Genomic DNA, 23,330 nt, shown 5'->3' with positions numbered 1-23,330 from the left:
CCTGAGACTACTTTTTTTTTTTTTAAAGCAAAGGGTCGTCTCACACCAAATATTGACTCTGTTTCATTTATTATGGCGTACTGCTTACTGTTTATAGTTTTGTTTTATTGTTGAAACATTTCATTTCATTATTTTTTAAGCCATTTTTTGTCTCCAGTATTTCTTTACATGTGCCGAAGACTTTTACACAGTACTGTAGATCAGCACTGATTTTGCAGAGCAAGAGTTATCTCTGGGTCAATAAGTGTGGAGTTTAAGTTACAATTAATCACCACTAGCTTTTTTTTTTTTTTTTTTACTTTTCTGGTACTGCATTGGAAAAATAGCTGATTTAATACACAATAACATCACTTGATTAATGTTGATTACCTTTTTTTTAACAAATCTGGGTACTTGTATTAATTACACAATATAATAGTTAACGTAATATTAATATAGCGTTAATATAATATTCCTTAACTTTGCCACTGCCAATTTTGCAAATTGGCAAAAAAGCAAATTTGGAATGTAATGGCTAGGAGTATTATAACTAACCTAATATTACACTACATTGCTAGTTAGCTGCAATCTAGTTAAATTACAAAATACAACAGTTAGCTAGCTTGCTAGAAAACACGCTAGCTTAGCTAACTCAATAGTTAACCTAATGCTAGCTCACTTGCTAGGAACCTGCTGGTTGTAATCCTACAAATATCATCATCATTGGTTGAGTGAACTCGGATGAACTTGACCCATCCAACGCCATCCATCACGATCCATCATCATTGCTGGGAGATTGGTTGGTTGGCACCCAGTGTCTGAACAGAGTTGATCAATATATGTTGTTGCAGGACGACCCACATGAAGATGGCCATGTCGAGGGGTCCAAAGAAGCAATTCACTAACAAGTTCTTGTTTAGCTCTGAAGCAATGCCCAGCGAATCGCAATTTGCGCTCTCTGAGTCTCTGATATAGGGGGTGAATCTCCATATAGCTGCACACACAAATATAACAATAGCCTAATGTTCACATGCTTATGATAAAACTAGTTTTAGTAACACAAACTAGCTTGAAAGCAAACTTATCTAGCTAGAATGATGTCAGATTCTGGTAAGACAAGTCATATTAATACAACCCCGATTCCAAAAAAGTTGGGACAAAGTATAAATTGTAAATAAAAACGGAATGCAATGATGTGGAAGTTTCAAAATTCCATATTTTATTCAGAATAGAACATAGATGACATATCAAATGTTTAAACTGAGAAAATATATCATTTAAAGAGAAAAATTGGGTGATTTTAAATTCCATGACAACAACACATCTCAAAAAGTTGGGACAAGGCCATGTTTACCACTGTGAGACATCCCCTTTTCTCTTTACAACAGTCTGTAAACGTCTGGGGACTGAGGAGACAAGTTGCTCAAGTTTAGGGATAGGAATGTTAACCCATTCTTGTCTAATGTAGGATTCTAGTTGCTCAACTGTCTTAGGTCTTTTTTGTCGTATCTTCCGTTTTATTATGCGCCAAATGTTTTCTATGGGTGAAAGATCTGGACTGCAGGCTGGCCAGTTCAGTACCCGGACCCTTCTTCTACGCAGCCATGATGCTGTAATTGATGCAGTATGTGGTTTGGCATTGTCATGTTGGAAAATGCAAGGTCTTCCCTGAAAGAGACGTCGTCTGGATGGGAGCATATGTTGCTCTAGAACCTGGATATACCTTTCAGCATTGATGGTGTCTTTCCAGATGTGTAAGCTGCCCATGCCACACGCACTAATGCAACCCCATACCATCAGAGATGCAGGCTTCTGAACTGAGCGCCGATAACAACTTGGGTCGTCCTTCTCCTCTTTAGTCCGAATGACACGGCGTCCCTGATTTCCATAAAGAACTTCAAATTTTGATTCGTCTGACCACAGAACAGTTTTCCACTTTGCCACAGTCCATTTTAAATGAGCCTTGGCCCAGAGAAGACGTCTGCGCTTCTGGATCATGTTTAGATACGGCTTCTTCTTTGAACTATAGAGTTTTAGCTGGCAACGGCGGATGGCACGGTGAATTGTGTTCACAGATAATGTTCTCTGGAAATATTCCTGAGCCCATTTTGTGATTTCCAATACAGAAGCATGCCTGTATGTGATGCAGTGCCGTCAAAGGGACCGAAGATCACGGGCACCCAGTATGGTTTTCCGGCCTTGACCCTTATGCACAGAGATTCTGCCAGATTCTCTCAATCTTTTGATGATATTATGCACTGTAGATGATGATATGTTCAAACTCTTTGCAATTTTACACTGTCGAACTCCTTTCTGATATTGCTCCACTATTTGTCGGCGCAGAATTAGGGGGATTGGTGATCCTCTTCCCATCTTTACTTCTGAGAGCCGCTGCCACTCCAAGATGCTCTTTTTATACCCAGTCATGTTAATGACCTATTGCCAATTGACCTAATGAGTTGCAATTTGGTCCTCCAGCTGTTCCTTTTTTGTACCTTTAACTTTTCCAGCCTCTTATTGCCCCGTCCCAACTTTTTTGAGATGTGTTGCTGTCATGAAATTTCAAATGAGCCAATATTTGGCATGAAATTTCAAAATGTCTCACTTTCGACATTTGATATGTTATCTATGTTCTATTGTGAATACAATATCAGTTTTTGAGATTTGTAAATTATTGCATTCCATTTTTATTTACAATTTGTACTTTGTCCCAACTTTTTTGGAATCGGGGTTGTATTAGCTCAGTTCAGTGCATTGCTGTCTGAGTGTGCCTAGTCCTGGCTAGTTAAGTAATAGTGTTAATTATCATGTGTTTAAATGGTGGCATGTTGGTGCAGTGATTAGCACTGACAGCAAGAAGGTTCTGGGTTTAAGCCCAGTGGCCGACGGGGGCCTTTCTATGTGGAATTTGCCCATTCTCCTCGTGTCTGTATGGGTTTCCCCCACAGTTCAAAGACATGCAGATTAGGGAAAATACCCAGCCTCTGGGGTTGTACAAGACAGTGCATACTTGGTGCCAGTTCCAAGCCCAGCTAGACTGGGGAGGGTTGTGTCAGGAAGGGTGTCCAGTGTAAAACCCAGGGGCGCCACTAGAAATCTTGGGCCCTATGAAAGATTACAGTTTAGGCCCCCCCGGTAAACTTTTCAAGCTCAAGCAACTGAATTTGAAGTCTGTTTTTGGCTGGCACTTCTACTTTACTATGCATGTGATCAGCTACCTAGCAAGTTTAGGTGATACAATTATTTGGTATATGAACATTTTAAATGCAGAACTGTCAGAATTAGACTGAATAGACTGTTGCCTTAAAATGAAAATTCCATGATATATACAGTATGGAAGATATAGCAACTATTATTAGGCCACTCAGTAACCTATGGAGTTCATTCAATCCAAATGTTTGTGTTGAGAGAAATTACATGCATCACCGTATCAGTATGGATTTATAACATTCTGTATGCACATTATGGATACTCCAGAGCCCTCCAGCAAACATCATCAATAATCAGGATTATAAAATGTATTCGTTTGTTTCCTCCATTTATTGACTTATTGTATGTGATCAAATGTATGCCTTGATGAATAACTACACTAGTTTTTTGATACAGTTACATAGTGCACTGCAAGAAATCCACAAAGTGTTTTTGGTTTCTTTTAGGCATCACACATTTATTAGAAAACACAGCAAATGTTCAAATATTCAAGTTAAATACTTAGCAACAGTATCAATAAATCCACACATGAACAATAGCAATGATATCTATGACCACAGCTAATGTGCAAAATATTAAAGTTAAATACTTAACAATATCAACAAATCCACACATGAACAATGGCAAAACATCTAGACTTAATTATACAATAAAGATACCTATGAAAAAAGGTGATTTTTTTTTTCACACACAGTGTGATATCCGGACTTCATAATTCATCACACCTGCTCCTGCTTAGCAACTTCTAGAATGTACACCTCTGTTGCGCACATAGAAAAACTGACAGCTGATCTACACGGAGCTACACATTTCACGTGTCCCGCTCCCAGAATCAGACTGTACCATTAGTAAAAAGGGTGGAGGGGTGAAATGACAATATCATAAATAATTCAAGGAAAATGTTATAGCAAATCATAACCATGTATAATTTGCATATTTTAACAGATGAAATGAAATATTTTATTTCAAAAACTTACACAAGGCAATACTATTAAAATAATATTAATATCCCTCACAGGCCCCCCTGTCAGTGCCAGGCCCTTAGAATCGTCCTAACTTCCCCCCCAGCGGCGCCCCTGGTAAAACCTATGCCAAATCAAATATGCAGAACAGATCTGCTGTGGTGGTGGCACAGTGGTGTAGTGGTTAGCGCTGTTGCCTCACAGCAAGAAGGTCCAGGTTTGAGCCCTGTGGCTGGTGAGGCCCTTTCTGTGCGGAGTTTGCATGTTGTCCGTGTGGGTTTCCTCCAGGTGTTCTAGTTCCCCCCACAGTCCAAAGACATGTAGGTTAGGTTGACTGGTGACTGACTCTAAATTGACCGTGAATGGTTGTCTATGTGTGAGCCCTGTGATGACCTGGCGACTTGTCCAGGGTGTACCCTGCCTTTCGCCTGTAGTCAGCTGGAATAGGCTCCAGCTTGCCTGCGACCCTGTAGAACAGGATAAAGCGGCTAGAGATAATGAGATGAGATCCACTGTGGCGACCCTGAACATACAGGAGCAGCCAAAAGAAGAAGATTATTGTGTGTTTAAATAATGCTCTAAGCTGAGGCAAAAAAAAAAAAAGATTACTGACTATATCATATTGTCAAACTTTTGAACTTAAGCACCTCCATGTCTGAGCCATGGGTACCTGTTACTTGGCAAGTAGGACACTCAGTTCAAGTCTGAAAAGGACACATTAGGCCCTTTTCCACTACCCTTTTTCAGCTCACTTCAGCTCGCTTCAGCTCACTTCAGCCCGACACGGCTCGCGTTTCGACTATCCAAAAACAGCATGACTCAGCTCACTTCAGCCCTGCTTAGCCCCCAAAACTCGCATGGTTTTGGAGTGGGGCTGAAGCGAGCCAAACCGAGCTGAGTGAGGCTAGGGGCGTGAGCAGACACTCCCCTGCGCGCTGATTGGTGAGGAGGAGTGTCCTCACATGCCCACACACGCCCCGCGAGCACGCTGGGATCTGTAAACACCGTAAACCCAGAAGAAGAAGAATTACGAATTACGAGAATTATGAAGCCTTATGCGCCTCGCCTCATCTATACGCTCTTGCCAGTATCTGTTGGTGTTGTCGGTGACAACAAGCCACAGCACCAAGACCAGCAACACTAACGACTCCATGTCCTCCATGTTTATTGTTTACTCTCCGGGTTGTGAGACTACCGCTTAAAAGCTCACTGATGTCACTGTTTGCGCCGCCAAACGACATCACCTGACGTCCACCCACTTTCGTTAACTCCACCCAATGTGTCCACCCACTTCCAGCCAGCACGGTTCAGCGCGGTTGTAGTCGAAATGCAACTCCAACAGCCCCACTCGGCTCGACTCAGCCCGACTCAGCACGGCACGGCTCAGACGCGTTGGTAGTGGAAAAGCGGCAATAGATGCTAAACACGTACATCTCTACGTCCTGAAGTCTTTTGTGTGGTGGAAAACATAAAGACATAAAACAGGACACACACACATTAATATTAACCTGTGATTTGCCTTGCCAGATATGCTCTTATGGAAAATCCTCATGAATTAGTTTCAAGAATTCAGCTCTGCTGTGATATAACAATGTATACGTAAACACATGAAAATGTAAAGTCTTGTTTTTCTTCGGTGTGTAACAGAGAGAGGAGGATCGATCAAGACGAGAAGACCAAGCCTGGCAGCAGCATGCAGAAGATTTGGATCGAGATCTTAAACCCTACTGAAAACAACAAAGGGAAATACACTCTGGAGATGTTCGATGGGCAGGAAACACACAAACGCTTTTTGGATTTGTCTGGACAAGGTACAGTCGTTTATGCTTATACATCCAATCTGACACAGACGAGTCATCCTGGTGGAGATTATGCTTTTAGAAAAGGAAAAAAGAGTTTTCACTGTCAATACCTTTCAAACATATTAAAATAATTTAAGCATCATAGACTCATTGTGACCAGAGTATACAAGATATACAATATCTAGATTCTGTGTGCCATTTCATCTAAATCTACTGTAGATAGCGCCTTCTAATACATTTTCAAGTGTTTATACAGCGTTATATCACAGCATAGCTAAATTCTTGAAACTGATTGGTCAGAACAACATCTCTGGCAAGGCAAATCACAGGTTTATATTAATGGGCGTGTCCTTTTTTATGTTTTCCACCACAGAAAATTTCATAACATCTCTAGAAAATCCTATATACACCATAGCACACACCGAAATCCCATATTCAGTTTCAATTCGGTTCAGTTTTATTCGTATGATGCTTTTAACCGAAGGACTTTGTCACAAGCAGCTTTATAGAAATATGTAAATTCCAGACATAAAACTTAATTACACAGTACTGTGCAAAAGTCTTAGGCATCATATTTTTTTCATACAAACTTTGTTATAGATTTCTATTTTCTGACTTCTACCTTATCGAGTCAGTACAAAAACATTTTAGAGTTACAAACATTCGTTTTCCAGCACAAAATTAAATCACACACACACACACACATATCACATTATCTCTAGCCGCTTTATCCTTCTACAGGGTCGCAGGCAAGCTGGAGCCTATCCCAGCTGACTACGGGCGAAAGGCGGGGTACACCCTGGACAAGTCGCCAGGTCATCACAGGGCTGACACATAGACACAGACAACCATTCACACTCACATTCACACCTACGGTCAATTTAGAGTCACCAGTTAACCTAACCTGCATGTCTTTGGACTGTGGGGGAAACCGGAGCACCCGGAGGAAACCCACGCGGACACGGGGAGAACATGCAAACTCCGCACAGAAAGGCCCTCGCCGGCCCCGGGGCTCGAACCCAGGACCTTCTTGCTGTGAGGCGACAGCGCTAACCACTACACCACCGTGCCGCCCACAAAATTAAATGTTACTGAAAAAAGTTTGTATCTGAGCAGCATATTACATAAGAGACCATTTTTCAGATGAAAAAAAAAAGAAAACATAATGAAGGCTACTGGTTTTTTGTGCAAAATGAAGAAGCGAGTGTGACAGTCAAAGTGTCCAGAAGAACCGTGGCTGGTTCTGCAAGATGCTCAGTAAAACCTACAGCTCATTTCCACATAAAACTGCACTCACTGTACCCGAGACCATTTTTTTTTAAAGCAAAGTGTCGTCTCACACCAAATATTGACTGTTTCATTTATTATGGCTTACTGCTGTTTATAGTATTTTTTTAATGTTGAAACATTTCATTTCATTATTTTTAAGCCATTTTTGGTCTACAGCATTTCTTTACATGTTCTGAAGACTTTTGCACAGTACTGTATATTTATCCAAATGAGGAAGCCAGAAGTGATGGTAGTGAGGAAAAATCCCCTGAGATGACATGAGGAAGAAACCTTGAGAAGAACCAGACTCAAAAAAGAACCCATCCTCTTCTGGGTGACACCAGATAGTGTAGTTATAAAATTTCTCTTATCGTCATAAAGTTTAAAATGTGTTCATAGGAACTTAGGATCTTATGAGCAACTTATGAAAATGAGCATCGGCGTCATTTCTGAATTGATTATAGTTGAACTTGAAGTCTATTGTATCGAACTGAAGTTAGTAATTGTTCAGTGATGGAGACTACAGTGCAATCTGGTCTTAGCAATTGCAAGTCTTTGGACTCTTAGCAAGTCCAATGAAAAACATCCAAATCCATCCTTATGGTTTCAATGTGGTACCATCTCATGGTGATGTTTAGGCTGTCCATGTGGAGCCATCCTTAACATGTAGATGTCCAATCGTTGCTATGAAACAAAGGTATAGAAATGCTATATTACTAAACTCATCAAATGCATTAAAAAGCAAGAAAAGACAAACGCACAGAATACTATGTGTATATTACGGGTCAGAACTGTAGGTCAGGTGGAAGTTTTCAACCTAGGTTAGAAGAATTTTTAACCCAGTTCATAATTTCCTACTTGTATTAGGGAGACTTATTATTATCTAGGGTTAGGATTTGGGAAGACTTTGTATTTTGAACTGCTTGATGACGTAATAAGACTGGACTCATTAGTAAATTCAAAACATATAGTACTCCTTTTGTTGGTCTTGGGGTTAAGCCTCAGAAGGTTTTGAGTTCAAATCCCAGTTGAGTATGAAAATAGGTGTTTTTTAAAAATGTTAATTAGGTAGATAGGAATAGGTAGACAGACAGACAAGAGAAAATACTAGGTAGGTGTAGACAGAGAGGAAGTGGATGGAAGAAAGAGATAAAAGGAGTGATGGAAATTTCCCTTTTAAGTATCATAGATAATCCAAAAATTTACTTTGGTTGGAAATTATGAAGTAGGTTGAAAATTTTAACCCAGGTTTTTAAAAAAAATCACTTAGGTTTTTTTTTTGTTTGTTTTTTTAACCTTAAAACTGCACACTGAATTTCTAATATACACGATAGGACAAGTGCAGGGCGGCACGGTGGTGTAGTGGTTAACGCTGTCGCCTCACAGCAAGAAGATCCGGGTTCGAGCCCCGTGGCCGGTGAGGGCCTTTCTGTGTGGAGTTTACATGTTCTCCCCGTGTCCACGTGGGTTTCCTCCGGGTGCTCCGGTTTCCCCCACAGTCCAAAGACATGCAGGTTAGGTTAACTGGTGACTCTAAATTGACCGTAGGTGTGAATGTGAGTGTGAATGGTTGTCTGTGTCTATGTGCAGCCCTGTGATGACCTGGCGACTTGTCCAGGGTGTACCCCGCCTTTCACCCGTAGTCAGCTGGGATAGGCTCCAGCTTGCCTGCGACCCTGTAGAACAGGATAAAGTGGCTAGAGATAATGAGATGAGGACAAGTGCATAAAGATGCTAGAAGACAAATCAGTAGAAATCCTTAAGTTATTATTGGACAAATGAATACAAATACCAAAAAAAAAAAAAACACACAATTTGTTCACCAACAGTCAAGTGTGATCACACAGTGGACTATCAGCTTGGATATTTCAATTATGATGTGACATTAGAAAACCAGACTACCTGAACTAAGCTGATCTTTAAAATGTTACCTTTCTGCTTTCTCTACTCTAAAGTTTTTGCAGATGCTCTGCTGGAACATCAGAGGCTGAAGTAAGTGAAATTTTTTGCAATGGTTTTTACACATCTATCATCAATCGTAATACCTTTTCATCCAGCTGTGCTTAGAAAAATTATAATATAATTTGAATGTCTTTGTAGTGAATAATGAAATAATAATAAATAAATAATGGATTTAATACAATATTATTTTGTTCCATTTATAACAGGCAGGTGGAAATTGCTGAGAAAAGTAAGTATGTTGTTAAAGAAGATTAGCATAACATCTTTATAATAAAGTTAAATAATTAGATAATAATTCTTAAGGTGATCATACATGGGGCAACTTTTTGGGCAATGTTCCTGGCAACGGGCAACCAGGTAAGACATAGGGCAACTAATTAAGGCAATTGGCAACAACCAATCAGATAAAAGCAAATCTATTGCCAGGGATTTGATTTATTCGGTAAATAATGAAAAACATATAATAATATGAAAGACATTAAGAACCAGGATAACACATGAAATTGAAAACACTTATTTCTAATGTGGTCCTAGGAATCACATGGACACATTACTACAAAAATAAATAAATAAATAAAAAGAACAAAAACTAAAAATATATAAAAGTGTTCTTTTCCTGGTGTACGAGTTGATTAAAAAGATAAAATTTAACTGCAGACTTAAAATTAACTAAACTATTTATGGTTTTAATATGGCCTAGAAGGCAAGGCAAGGCAAGTTTATTTATATAGCGCATTTCATACACAGTGGCAGTTCAATGTGCTTTACAGAGGTAAAGGCAAAACAGTAAACAATAGAAAATAAAATTACATAAAATAAAGGGGGAAGAAGAGAGAAAAATAAAAAATAATATAAGAATTAAACAATAGTAGAAATAAAGTAATAAAAGGAAGTAAAAGTTCAGTAAAAAACAGCAGAATAAAATAGAATAAAAGTTAAGTAAAGTTTAAAACATGCAGAGACTGTAAAAGTTAAGAAAGTTTAAAACATGTAAAGATGATGATATTTATCAGTTAGCAGAAAGCATCTGAGAACAGCTTGGTCTTTAATCTAGATTTGAAGCTGCCAACAGCAGGAACATTTTTTATGTCCTCTGGCAGTTGGTTCCATAGCTGTACTGCATAGTAGCTAAAAGCTGCTTCACCACACTTTGTTTTAACAACAGGTTTTACCAGTAAATTTTTCTGCTGCGATCTGGTAGATCTGATTGGGTTAGGCCGCTGCAACATATCAGAGAGGTAATTGGGCCCTGTACCATTTAGAGATTTGTACACCAGCAGCAATGCTTTAAAGTCAATTCTGTAGCTTACTGGAAGCCAGTGAAGGGACCTTAGAATTGGAGTAATGTGCTCTGTTCTTTTTGTTCGTGTGAGAACCCTAGCCGCTGCATTTTGAATCAGCTGAAGTCGTTTGATGGTCTTTTTTGGCAGGCCTGTGAAAAGGCTATTGCAGTAATCAACCCTACTAGAGATGAAGGCATGTATAAGTTTTTCCAGATCGTTTTTTGTCATAAGTCCTTTTAGTTTGGAAATGTTTTTTAGGTGATAAAATGCCGATTTAGTGATTGCTTTCATGTGACTGTCAAAGTTTAGCTCGCTGTCAATGAAAACACCAAGATTTTTAACCATATATTTTATATTTTGTTTTAATCCCCTTTGTGTCAAGAATAGTGGTAATCCTGAGTCTTTCATCTTTTTTCCCAAATAGAATTACTTCTGTTTTATCTGTGTTCAGCTGAAGAAAATTTTTTGACATCCAGTTGTTGATTTGGTCGGTACACTGGTAGAGACATTCAAGGGGGGCATAATCATTAGGTGATAGAGCAAAATAAATTTGGGTGTCATCTGCATAGCAGTGATACAAAATTGAGTTGTTCTTGATAATTTGTCCAAGTGGGAGCATATAAAGGTTGAATAGTAATGTTCCAAGGATCGACCCCTGGGGGACACCACAGGTCAAGGACATTGATGTTGAGGTACAATTTCCCATGGTAACAAAGAAGCTTCTATCTTTGAAGTATGATTTTAACCAATTGATAACTTTACCAGTCAACCCAACCCAGTGTTCAAGTCGATATAGCAGTATGTTGTGATCAACAGTATCAAAAGCTGCACTGAGGTCCAGTAACACCAGGACCGATGTTTTGCCTGCATCAGTATTAAGATGTATGTCATTTATAAACTTTAATCAGCGCTGTTTCAGTGCTATGATTGGCACGAAATCCTGACTGAAAGTTATCAAAACAGCTGTTTGATATCAAGAAGGCAGTTAATTGTTTGAAGACAATTTTTTCAAGGATTTTCCCGATGAATGGTAGATTTGATATTGGCCTGTAATTGTTCAATACTGAAGCATCCAGATTATTCTTTTTAAGTAGGGGCTTTACAACGGCTTTTTTCAGGGACACAGGAACAATGCCAGTCTCTAGAGATGTATTTATGATCTGAAGCACATCTGTAATTATGAGGTGAAGAACAGACTTAAAAAAGTTGGTGGGCAGAATGTCCAATTCAGATGTTGAGGAACTGAGATTTTATACAGTTTTTTCAAGAGTCTCGTGATCAATCAAACAAAATTCTAACATTGTGTTGAAATTGTCTGTCTGTGTCACTGGTGATTGCATCTTTTCAGTTATTTGCAACTGAGATATATTATGAGCAATATTCTGCCGTATTTTATCAATTTTACCTTTGAAGAAGGATGCAAACTCATTGCATTTATTAACTGAGAGAAGTTCAGGTGCTAATTGTGGTGGGGGATTAGTTAGCTTCTCTACTGTTGAAAATAGCACATGGGCATTGTTTATATTCCTGTTGATGATGTTGGAGAAGAAAGACTGTCTTGCTTTACCAATTTCATAATTATATTTACAAAGCATCTCTTTATGGATTTGATAATGGATGTGAAGTTTAGATTTGCGCCATTTTCTTTCAGTCTTCCTACATTCTCTCTTTAGCAATTTAACAGCTGGGTATTGCTTCCATGGTGCTTTCTGCTTATCATTTGACTCTTTTGATTTTGAATGGAGCAACATCATCCATAATTTGGGTCATATTTAAATTAAAAATTTCCAGTAAGTCGTCTACATTTTAGTTGAGATCCGTGAGAGAGCTTGCTCAAAGAGAACACGTGTTGTCATTTATGACTCTCCTACCCATAGTCATTGAACTGTTCTGAATGTGAGGGGACATAGAAACATCAGAGAAAACACAGAAATGATCAGATAAGGCCAGGTCAACAACATTAGTAGAAACAGTAAGACCCTTTGCGATAACGAGGTCAAGGGTATGACCACGAGAGTGGGTCGGCCCCTGTACATGTTGTACTAGGTTGAAGTTGTCAATAAGTGCAAGTAGTTCTCTGGCATAAGTGTTTTCAGGCTTATCAACATGCAAGTTAAAATCCCCAGATATAATAAGACAGTCAAACTCTAAGCAAATGACTGGCAACAGTTCACCAAACTCTTCCAGAAAAACTTTGGCTGAATGTCTCGGAGGCCTGTAAATAGTTAATAACAATATGTTAGGAGAGCATGTAACAAGTGCACATAAATGTTCAAAGGATGTAAAATCACCAAGTGAGGACTGTTTACATTGAAAAGAGGCTTTGAATATATTTGCGATCCCTCCACCTTTCCCATGTCGGGTAGCACTCATGAAATTAAAATTTGGGGGAGCTGCTTCAATAAGGGTGGTAGCACTCTTTGCTTGAGCCAGCCATGTTTCAGTTAGAAGCAAAAAATCAAGATTGTGTTTGCAAATAAGATCATTAATTAAAAATGACTTGTTTGAAAGTGATCTAACGTTCAGAAGAGCTAGCTTTACAGAAAGTCTAGAAGTAATATCCACTTGGGCACTCTGATGTTGTTTTGAAACAGGAAGGAGACTAGACTGGTTTACCCTCTGGGTTAAATATGCTCTATGTTTTCTATTTCTTATCAACACAGGAATAGAGAATGGCATAGGCATACTGGGTCCCAGCTTGTTTTCAAAACTACACCCAATGCAGGGACCCACAGCACATCATACAAGACTCTCTGTATATTCCATGAGGTTGGGAGGAGGAAGGATTGGAGATGTCATGTATTTTTTAGATGGTGAAAAAGATTGGTAGCCAGCTGAAAGTCCTGGGCGAACACAGTTCAGTCTGTTGGTTGATTTTCGATGAACTGGGTACATTGCTTGTCGCGAATGATTTGGGCTAGAAAAAGAGAGTGCAGCCATTGGCAGCAATCTCTGCATACTTTTAGGGAAATCCATGCAGGGGGGAGACAGAGATGGTACAACAAAGTCAGAAGAGCGAGACTGAGATTGGGACTTTGGTGAGGTCTTTGTGAGTGTCTCCATGACTGTCTCTGTGGTGACTGTCTCCCTGACAGTCTCTGTGATACTTGCATGGGGTCAAGATGTGGATGATGCAGCCTTGGCATGATTATCTTTGGTCAGGTCCTCAATCTGGATGGGCGATGCAGATATCTGTGGCTGCCCATTGTTAACAACATGCTCACATTCTCCATGTGATTGTTGATGTCCTTGGCAGTCTGCCCCAGACGGTCCTTGGCAGTCTGACCCAGATGGCTGTGTGTCCTTGTTGAAGCATCTCTGCTGTGTTTGCATAGGTAGTTGTTTTGGCTTTGCAGAGGTATTGTTGATATCTGTAACTGGGTCAGTCTGTGAGCACTTATCAGCAGTTCTGCTCAATGTTGGCTGAGAAAAGAATGCATGCTGGAGAGAGAGGCTGTAGTGATCAGCCAAAACTTTGGTCCCAATCCGGCTGAGTTCAGTGCTATTTGGCTTGAAGAATTCTCTGCGATTCCAGAAAAGGTTAAAATTGTCTATGAAGTTCATACCAAATGAAAAACAAGTTTTTCCAAGCCAGGTGTTAAGACTGAAGAGTCTAGTAAATGCAAAACTTCCCCTTGCAGGGAGTGGGCCACTGATAAAAGACACTATTCTCTTCTTATAGAGGTCAGAAAAAAGTTTTCTGAAATCATCTTGGACAAACAGCTGTTCTCTGAAAACATCATTTGCTCCCACATGCACAGCAATACGTTTGATAGTTTTATGCTCGGACATGAGTTTCAAAATGCTGTCTTTGGTGTCAGAGATGGATGCATTTGGAAGGCAGCAAATAATCATCCCATGTCCTTTTAAATGTCTTACAGTGGACTCACCAAGAACAAGGGTTGTGGCTCAGTCAACTAAGGTGCCATACCATAAATCCGGGGACCTGGATTTGATTCCAACCCGCAGGTCATGTCCTGATCCCTCCCCGTCTCTCTCTCCGGCTCATTTCCTGTCTCTACACTGTCCTATCCAATAAAAAGCCCCCCCAAAAAATATTTTTAAAAAAAAAGGACTGTAAATCCTATTGTAGCTTGTAGACCTGGCTCTATTTCTAATAGCATGGCTGTGGAGCATGGGTTGCATAGTATCAGAACGAACTGGTGTTGAGGTAATTACTCTTCTGTTTTTATTTTTGGGCCTGCCACCCATCATGTGCCAGTTTTCTGTTTTCTGTACTCACATTTTGCTCTGTTAGATCAATGTATTCATCCACTCGATCTGCAATGCCATCGGCCTGTCGGGGTGCAATCTCTGCATTCTCAGCCACTGTTTCTGTACTCCTTTCGTGAGATATCTCTCTTAGTTCGTCCGTCTTTGGCAGGGCATCAATCTTTGATTCCAGGATAGAAATCCTCTGTTCTAGTTCTGTGCATTTTCTGCAGGATCTCCTCAATTTTTTGCCCCCTGGCATTTTGTTTTAAAAGCTAACTTATCTTGTAAAGGTGAAAAATAAAATGAAGAAATAGTGGAAATTAAGTGAAAAAATAAAATAAAGATCAAGCAGGAGCAAAGCAAAGAAGCGTCCTACTCGCTTGAGTAGGCGGAGCAAAAAAAAAAAAGAGCATTTCAGGCCTTGATACCTGTGGACATAAAAGTGGAAGCACCATAAGGACCTATGTGAGGTATCTGCAGAGAAGTGCCACTTGACTTTGTGTTAAAAGAATGGGAATTTTGTACAGAGCTGAACTGGCCTGAAAGAAAATTTGGTGCATTACCATGGAGAATTTTGAAGGTTAGGTTCAGCTTCAACTGGATATTTCGCGCTTCGACTGGCAACACTTTTACCTGCTGAAATTCTTCAGCCCCTATATGTGTTCTGGCTGGTGTATTCAAAATGAAACGTACAATCCGATTCTGTGCAACTTGCAATTTTTGCTTGAACTTTTTAGTCAACCTAGAATACCAAACCATGCACACATAGTCATAATGACATTGTATAAGGGCCGATACTAACATTTTCTTTGTTTCTTTGCTAACACTGTTAGCATGCCGATAAAGAAACTTTATTTTAGCATTGGACTTTTTTTACTATCTTGTCCACAATGCTCTCACCATCAAGAGACTGGTCTAAAGTTAGGCCCAAGTACTTGGCCTGTGAACAACAGGCAAGTTCTTTTTCACCACAGCTCACCTGAATGGATTTCGTTTTATTGAGTTTTCTCTTTGAAGCAAAGAGAATGGACTCAGTCTTGCTTAAATGAAGTGATAGCCTATTATCAATCATCCATTCCCTGATTGACTCCAACTCCGTCGAAAGTCTATGTTGAATTACCTCTGGACTCTTATTGGCCACAATCAGGGCAGAGTCATCAGCATAGAGCAGTAATTTACAGCTAACAGAAGAGGTAATAGTGGGTGGCACGGTGGTGTAGTGGTTAGCGCTGTCGCCTCACAGCAAGAAGGTCCGGGTTTGAGCCCCATGGCCGGCGAGGGCCTTTCTGTGGGGAGTTTGCATGTTCTCCCTGTGTCCGCGTGGGTTTCCTCCGGGTGCTCTGGTTTCCCCCACAGTCCAAAGACATGCAGGTTAGGTTAACTGGTGACTCTAAATTGACTGTGAGTGTGAATGGTTGTCTGTGTCTATGTGTCAGCCCTGTGATGACCTGGCGACTTGTCCAGGGTGTACCCCGCCTTTTGCCCGTAGTCAGCTGGGATAGGCTCCAGCTTCCCTGCAACCCTGTAGAACAGGATAAAGCGGCTAGAGATAATGAGATGAATGAATGAGAAGAGGTAATATCATTAACATAGATCAAAAATAACAAAGGGCCCAATATCGACCCTTGAGGTACTCCACAAGAAATGACTGTTGGATCTGAAAGAGTACCCCCAATATCAACCACCTGTTGGCAATTGCTAAGGTAAGCTCTAAACCAATCCACAGCCTATTGATGAAGACCTATTGAGTCCAGCTTCATCAGGAGTATATTGTAGTCCACCATATCAAAGGCTTTCTGGAGGTCTAGCAGCCCTGTCCCTATGTAGTTGCCTTTGTCCTGTTCAAGCTTTATATAATCTAAAAGGTGAACCAAACAGGTCTCGGTCGAGAATGTTGATCGAAAACCTGACTGATACTCATATACTAGTAGGAGAGCACTATCAGAGACAGACACAGCAAAGATGGACACTGAAACATTTGCAGCTGTCACTTTTGTCTCGGCTTCAGCCTTTATTTCGCTCAAGTATCACTTCTGGAACAAAACTGAATAGATACTCTGGTCAAAAGATAATTTGCCATTATTTTAGCATTTATAAGTCAAAATAAGAGGTTAAATTTCACTGTGTGCTTAAGTCTGTACTTGAGTATACGTGTGACAAAGGCTTCTTGACTTTTAATAATCTGATTAAAACCCAGATGCAAAACAATGACTTTAATCTCATATAAAATAAAGTATGCTGTTTACATGAGTACTAAAAGAATCTGGAACCTTATGAAGTTGGCCTCTTAATAATGTGATTTAAATTGAAAACTTATGGCAATATTTCTATTAGGAACATTACTTATAAACAGAGTTTGTTTACTTGGCTGTTTAGCTCAATCTTCTGAGCTTCTTGTACTTCAATGTGTTGTACAAGCTTGTACTTTTAATATGTTGCAAGAATCAAAATAGAAATAAATGTTTCTTTTGAAAAAAAAAATTCATGAGGTCCAGCATCAAATAATGTGCTGTTGTATTGCTTTGAGTGCAATACAGGTCAAAGATTATTTACAAATCATTGTTTTCAGTTTTAATTTCAATTTCAACATACCATCCCAACATTTTCTGATTTGGGGTTGTACTATTCCATAATTTGAGTGAAACTAATTGGAATATGTGTAGCTATGAGAATAAGGAATGTAAGTCTGGATCCATTGATGCATCCTGGGGGCTAAAGGAAAGATTTGAACTCTAAGGCCAAATCCCATTTCACCCCTTGGACCAACCCCTTAGCCCTTCCCCTCCATTTTGCGCGTTCACGTGAAGGGGTAGGGGTATCCCAATCCCAGTTAACGCGGAGGGGTAGGGGAAGGGGTAGGGCTTCTGTACCCCTCCAAACGGAGATTTTCCTGGAGCTGACTCCGAACGAAGGGGTTTGAGTGATTTCCCACAATGCCATGCGGATTTCAGAAAGATGGCGGTTCCCGCGGCGAAAGATTGTCATAAATCTATTTTCTCCATTATTTACGTGTTTTAAGTTGTTATCCAGAGGAAACACGCCGCTTGATTCGCTTTCGAGCTGAGAATGAGCAGCGATTTCTGAAATCCAAGCTGCTGCTAAAAAGCTTTGGGAGTGAGTATTGTTTTCGGTTGCTTGACTGCGTACGTTTTGTTCTGTTATTCTCGCTTTTATTGTTTACATGAGTGTTCTGACACCTCATTCTGTCGGATGTGATGCACGAAGCGCCAAAGATATCCCATTCAGTGGTGTTAGTTAACAAATCACACCCTGCCAGCAGAGATTTCTGTTCTGGCTCTGACTGTAGCGGCTGGTCGCAGCCAATGACGCATTTGGTCGCGTTTTGCTAACGTAAACGCTGACGGAGGTACGCGATGACGTATGCGATCGTTGAAGGGCTATCCCAATACGTAAGGGTTGAATTTCAAGCCCTATCCCTTGTAGCTCAGTTTCAAGGGGAAGGGCCAAGGGGAAGGCGGAGGGGAAGGGGTAGAAATTAGAATTGGGATTGGGCCTAACAAACCACCTTTAGCCACTGTTTATTTGTCTTGCAAGTTCTGTTTCACTTTGGTCGGACTCTTAGAGGCTGAACCCTGTTTCTTTTTCAAGATCGTGCCAGAGTCACAAAGGGATTACCAGATGTGGTGGCCATCATGGAAGACAAGGTATTTCCACCAATAATTCTAAATGATTTAAACAGAGTTGGATAGTAACGAAATACATTTACTTGAGTACTGTACTTAAGTACACTTTTTGAGTATCTGTACTTTACTTGAGTATTTTTTTTGGAAACTTATGACTTTAGCTTCACTACATTTGAAAGGCAAATATCGTACTTTTTACTCCACTACATTTCTGTCAAGGTCTTCGTTACTCGTTACTATGAAGCAGCTTTGAAAGTGGATGTTTTTTCTTTTCTTTTCTAAAACGTGATGGTTTTTTCGCAGGTGACACTGAGACAGCCGATCAGTAATCACTAGGGTCATGTCACGTCCATAGACTGTATAAAATCAAGTTCAGTGATTTCTCCGCAGCATTATTTAACACGATCAGTTGATGGCAGAATGGAAGGATGCGGTTCTTCTGGGGAATGCACGCACCCATAGCTTTACCTAGAACCCATGTTTCAGTTTTCTGAAAGGATTAAAGATTCGTTTCATTTTAAATGTTTGCCGAAAATGAACCACATCACGGCCTACAAAAACTCGCCGTCCAACCTGCGGAAGCATATTGAGATATATAAACATTTTATTCCAAGAGAAAGCTTGCAATGAAGTTGTCTGTGCTTTTAGAGCTAGCGATAACGTTGCAAATGTAGCTATGCAATCTGGTTAGTCAAATGACTTTCTATGGATTTGCCCGCCAAGTTGCCATCGCCTTGTCCACGGCTAACGTTTACACATAGGTAGTTAAATTGGACACTGTTAGTTAGCATGTAAAAACGGAGTTACGCTAACATGAATAATGTTAACTTATCTGAAGTCCTTTCAGAAATATGTTTTAGCATAATCTTGCCAAATAAACAACGTAGAAATATTTCTTTTCTAGTAGCATTAGCTACCCAATATGATTTCGAGTTTGAAAAGAGCTTGCTAGCATGTCAGGTGGAGCTTCACTGACTAGCTAGCTTAACGTTAAATCACCATGACGTCACAGCATGCGTTCATCTTGTGAATTCATGTTTCTGTCTTTGGTAACGGCATTAGGTTTGGTAAGCGTTGTGGCAATAATACAACAATGCGTTGACAGAAAATGTACTTTTAATACTTAAGTATTTTTAAAAGCAAGTACTTAAGTAAAAAATTTGACTGGACAACTTTCACTTGTATCGGAGTGACATTTGACCAGTGGGATCTGTACTTTGACTTAAGTAATGAAGTTGGGTACTTTGTCCACCTCTGGATTTAAGCAATGTTTTTAACAGTGTAAGCCCCTGTCTCGCTCACTTTCTGCTTCTCTCCCTCTCTCTGTCTTACACACACACACACACACACACACACACACACACAGTCTCTGTGTCTGACCTGTTTCGCTGATGGTGACCCCGTGCCGGAGATGTTCTGGCTGAAGAACGACAGGGAGATCGTCCCCGGAGGGCACTTTAGTGTGTCCATTGACAAGAAGTGCACAACTCTCACCATCCACTCAGTCTGTATGGAGGATTCAGGCAACTACAGCATGTTTGTACGCAACAAGTACGGCTCACAGACGGCAAACGTGACCGTGAGTGTGTATAAACATGGTGAGAAGCCACGGGCCGATGCAGTGGAGCTGTAAAGATGAGCAAGACATGAATTAATAAGAGGATGCTGTGCTGGAGAAGTGTTAGCAAATATTTACAGTTCTATTCAGCAATCATTTAAAGTCCAAATTTGGGGTGGAAAGATATGATACACTTACAGTATGATAATAAAATATAACTTTTGGCTTTTGAAAAAGGACAGGATCGAATGCCAGCTCTGGAGTTATTTAGTTCAGGAAACTACCGAGAATAATTTTAAATTGAATTGTTCTGAGGATGACTCTTATATACTCAAATCTGATTAGTGTCAAAAAAGAAGGTGTCAATTAAAAAGAAAAATCTCTCTCACATGAAAACCATGAGGTGTTGGAATAAAAATTAGTCAACACCTGATTTAAGGTGAGAATATCTGCCCTTTTGGGAGAATTTATTCACTAACATTATTTCTGCAAATTGAGCTTCAATTTTTTTTCCAGAACATACATTAATATTCAATATGTGGAACATTTGTTTTGGAACAAGGGCACAAAGCATCATTACGCCAAATTTAAGCCACTGTTGTCAAAAAACATAAAATCCATAATTGAATTCCCTTTGGTGAGAAGGTAAATTGTGCTATAGTTAGAAATGAAATTATGTTAGCCAGAGATACAATTGTGCTAGCTAGAGAAATAATTATGCTAACAGTTAACAGGTAAAGTTATGCTAGTTAGATATATTACAGAGGCATGGAAAAGTCTGGGCACCCTTACTGAAAATGTGTGTTACCGTGAATAGTTAAGTGAGCCGAAGATGAACTGATCACCAAAAGGCATAAAGGTAAAGACGATACATTTCTTTTCAGCGTTTTCTGCAAGATTTGTGTATTACTTTTGTTTTGTACAATTGGAGTGTGAAAAAAGAAAAGGAACACCATGCAAAAGTTTGGGCACCCTAATACATTTGAGTTCTCAGGTAACTTTTACCAAGGTTCCAGACCTTAATTAGCTTATTGAGCTGTGGCTTGTTCAAATTCTTGGTTAGGAAAGGTCAGATGATGCAGATTTCAAAGCTGTATAAATTCTCTGACTACTCAAACTTGTCCCTAAAATCAACAGCCATGGGCTCCTCTAAGCAACTCCCTCGCATTCTGAATAATAAAATAATTGATGCTCACAAAGCAGGAGAAGCTACAAGAATGTAGCAAAGTGTTTTCAGGTAGCTGTTTCTTCAGATCATAATGTTAAGAAATGGCAGTTAACAGAAACAGTGGAGATCAAGGTGAGGTCTGGAAGATGAAGAAAACTTTCTGAAAGAACGGCTCGTTGGATTGCTAGAAAGGCAAATAAAACCCCCTGTTTGACTGCAAAAGACCTTCAGAAAGATTTAGCAGACCCTGGAGTGGTGGTGCACTGTTCTACTATGCAGCGACACCTGAACAAACATGACCTTCATGGGAGAGTCATCAGAAGAAAACCTTTCCTGCGTCCAAGCCACAAAATCCAGCGTCTGAAGTTTGCAAATGAACATCTAAATAAGCCGGATGCATTTTGGAAACAAGTCCTGTGGACTGATGAAATCAAAGTAGAACTTTTTGGCCACAATGTGCAAAGGTATGTTTGGAGAAGAAAGGGGGCCAAATTCCAGGAAAAGAACACCTCTCCAACTCTGAAGCATGGGTGTGGATCGATCATGCTTTGGGGTTGTGTTGCAGCCAGTGGCACAGGGCACATTTCATTGGTCGATGGAACCATGGATTCGAATAAATACCAGCAAATTCTGGAAGCAAACATCACACCATCTGTAAAAAAATTGAAGTTAAAAAGAGGATGGGTCCTACAATAAGATGATGATCCAAAACACCTCAAAATCTACAATGGAATACCTCAAGAGGCCCAAGCTGAAGGTTTTGCCCTGGCCCTCACAGTCCCCTGACCTAAACATCATTGAAAATCTGTGGATAGATCTCAAAAGAGCAGTGCATGCAAGACAGCCCAAGAAACTTGTAGAACTGGAAGCCTTTTGCAAGGACGAATGTGTGAAAATCCCCCAGGTAAGAACTGAAAGATTATTAGCTGGCTACAAAAAGTGTTTACAAACTGTGATACTTGCCAAAGGGGGTGTTACTAGGTACTAACCATGCAGGGTGCCCAAACTTTGTTTTGGGCCCTTTTCCTTTTTTGTAATTTTGAAAATGTAAAAGATGAAAATAAAAAACATTGTTTTTGCTTAAAATATAAAAGGAATGAGTCGTCTTTAACTTTATGCCTTTTGGAGATCATTTCATCTTCAACTTGCTTAACTGTTCACAGTAACAGCGATTTTAACCAGGGGTGCCCAAACTTTTGCATACCACCGTATACTCACATGTGCAGTGCAACATTTTTTTAATGAATTATTGAGATTATTTTAGAGCGGTACACAAGTCAGTTGAAGAAACAGTTATGCTAATTAGTTATATGGTTTTGGTAGTTAGAATACAGTAATGCTAGTCAGACATACAGTGCTAATTAAGAGATACAGTTATGTTAATTTGTTTGAGATACAGTTTTGGGAGTCAAAATACAGTTATACTAGTTAGAGATACAGTGCCTTTGAGAGAGACAGTTAGGATTGTCAAAGAAAGAGTGATACAAGATAAAGTTATGCTAGTGGGACTTTTTTTTCCCACACATGATTAGAAGAGCACAAAGGGAGAGTTTCTCAAGGCTGAGCTCCTACAGCTACTCCACATGATTTTTTTAGAGTTTAAACCTCTCTCAACACAAATACATGTACAATCCCCCAGCAAACCATTAACATCGTCATTATAGTTAATGACTTCTTTCAAGGGTGGTATGGTGGTGTAGTGGTTAGCGCTGTCGCCTCATAGCAAGAAGGTCCGGGTTTGAGGCCGGTGAGGGCCTTTCTGTGTGGAGTTTGCATGTGTTCCGGTTTCCCCCACAGTCCAAAGACGTGCAGGTTAGGTTAACTGGTGACTCTAAATTGACCGTAGGTGTGAATGTGAGTGTGAATGGTTGTCTGTGTCTATGTGTCAGCCCTGTGATGACCTGGCGACTTGTCCAGGGTGTACCCCGCCTTTCGCCCGTAGTCAGCTGGGATAGGCTCCAGCTTGCCTGCGACCCTGTAGAACAGGATAAAGCGGCTAGAGATAATGAGAGATGAGAGACTTCTTTCAAATTCACACAAAGAAAAAGTTGTCCAATATATAGTTATGCTTGTCAGAGATACTTGCTTTGGCTTACAGGCTTGCTCATTGGGGATAAATTAGGGATAAAAATTAGCTCATGTTTAAAGTCTATAATTTTCTGTAAAGCTGCTTTGCTACAATGTCTGTTATTAAAAGTGCTATACAAGTCAAGTTTATTTGTATAGCGCTTTTAACAACAGACATTGTCGCATTGTCGCAAGGCATCAGGATGGATCA

General features: G+C 39.9%; 1 protein-coding gene across 1 annotated transcript in view; it reads left to right on the top strand.

Moving 5' to 3' along the window:
* The window catches only part of myom3 (myomesin 3), a 208,396-nt gene extending 185,444 nt beyond the window's left edge, over positions 1-22,952 (top strand). The window contains exons 33-37 of the mRNA XM_060900318.1: positions 5,799-5,962; positions 9,178-9,214; positions 9,391-9,413; positions 18,292-18,347; positions 19,693-22,952. Coding sequence (XP_060756301.1) covers positions 5,799-5,962; positions 9,178-9,214; positions 9,391-9,413; positions 18,292-18,347; positions 19,693-19,959 — 547 coding nt within the window. The 3' untranslated portion in view covers positions 19,960-22,952. The remainder of the gene's footprint in view (positions 1-5,798; positions 5,963-9,177; positions 9,215-9,390; positions 9,414-18,291; positions 18,348-19,692) is intronic.
* The last annotated feature ends 378 nt before the right edge of the window (positions 22,953-23,330 follow it).

Source organism: Neoarius graeffei, chromosome 19 (genome assembly GCF_027579695.1).
Source record: "Neoarius graeffei isolate fNeoGra1 chromosome 19, fNeoGra1.pri, whole genome shotgun sequence".
NCBI classification, from domain to species: domain Eukaryota; kingdom Metazoa; phylum Chordata; class Actinopteri; order Siluriformes; family Ariidae; genus Neoarius; species Neoarius graeffei.
This window is presented reverse-complemented; position numbering and strand designations above follow the sequence as displayed.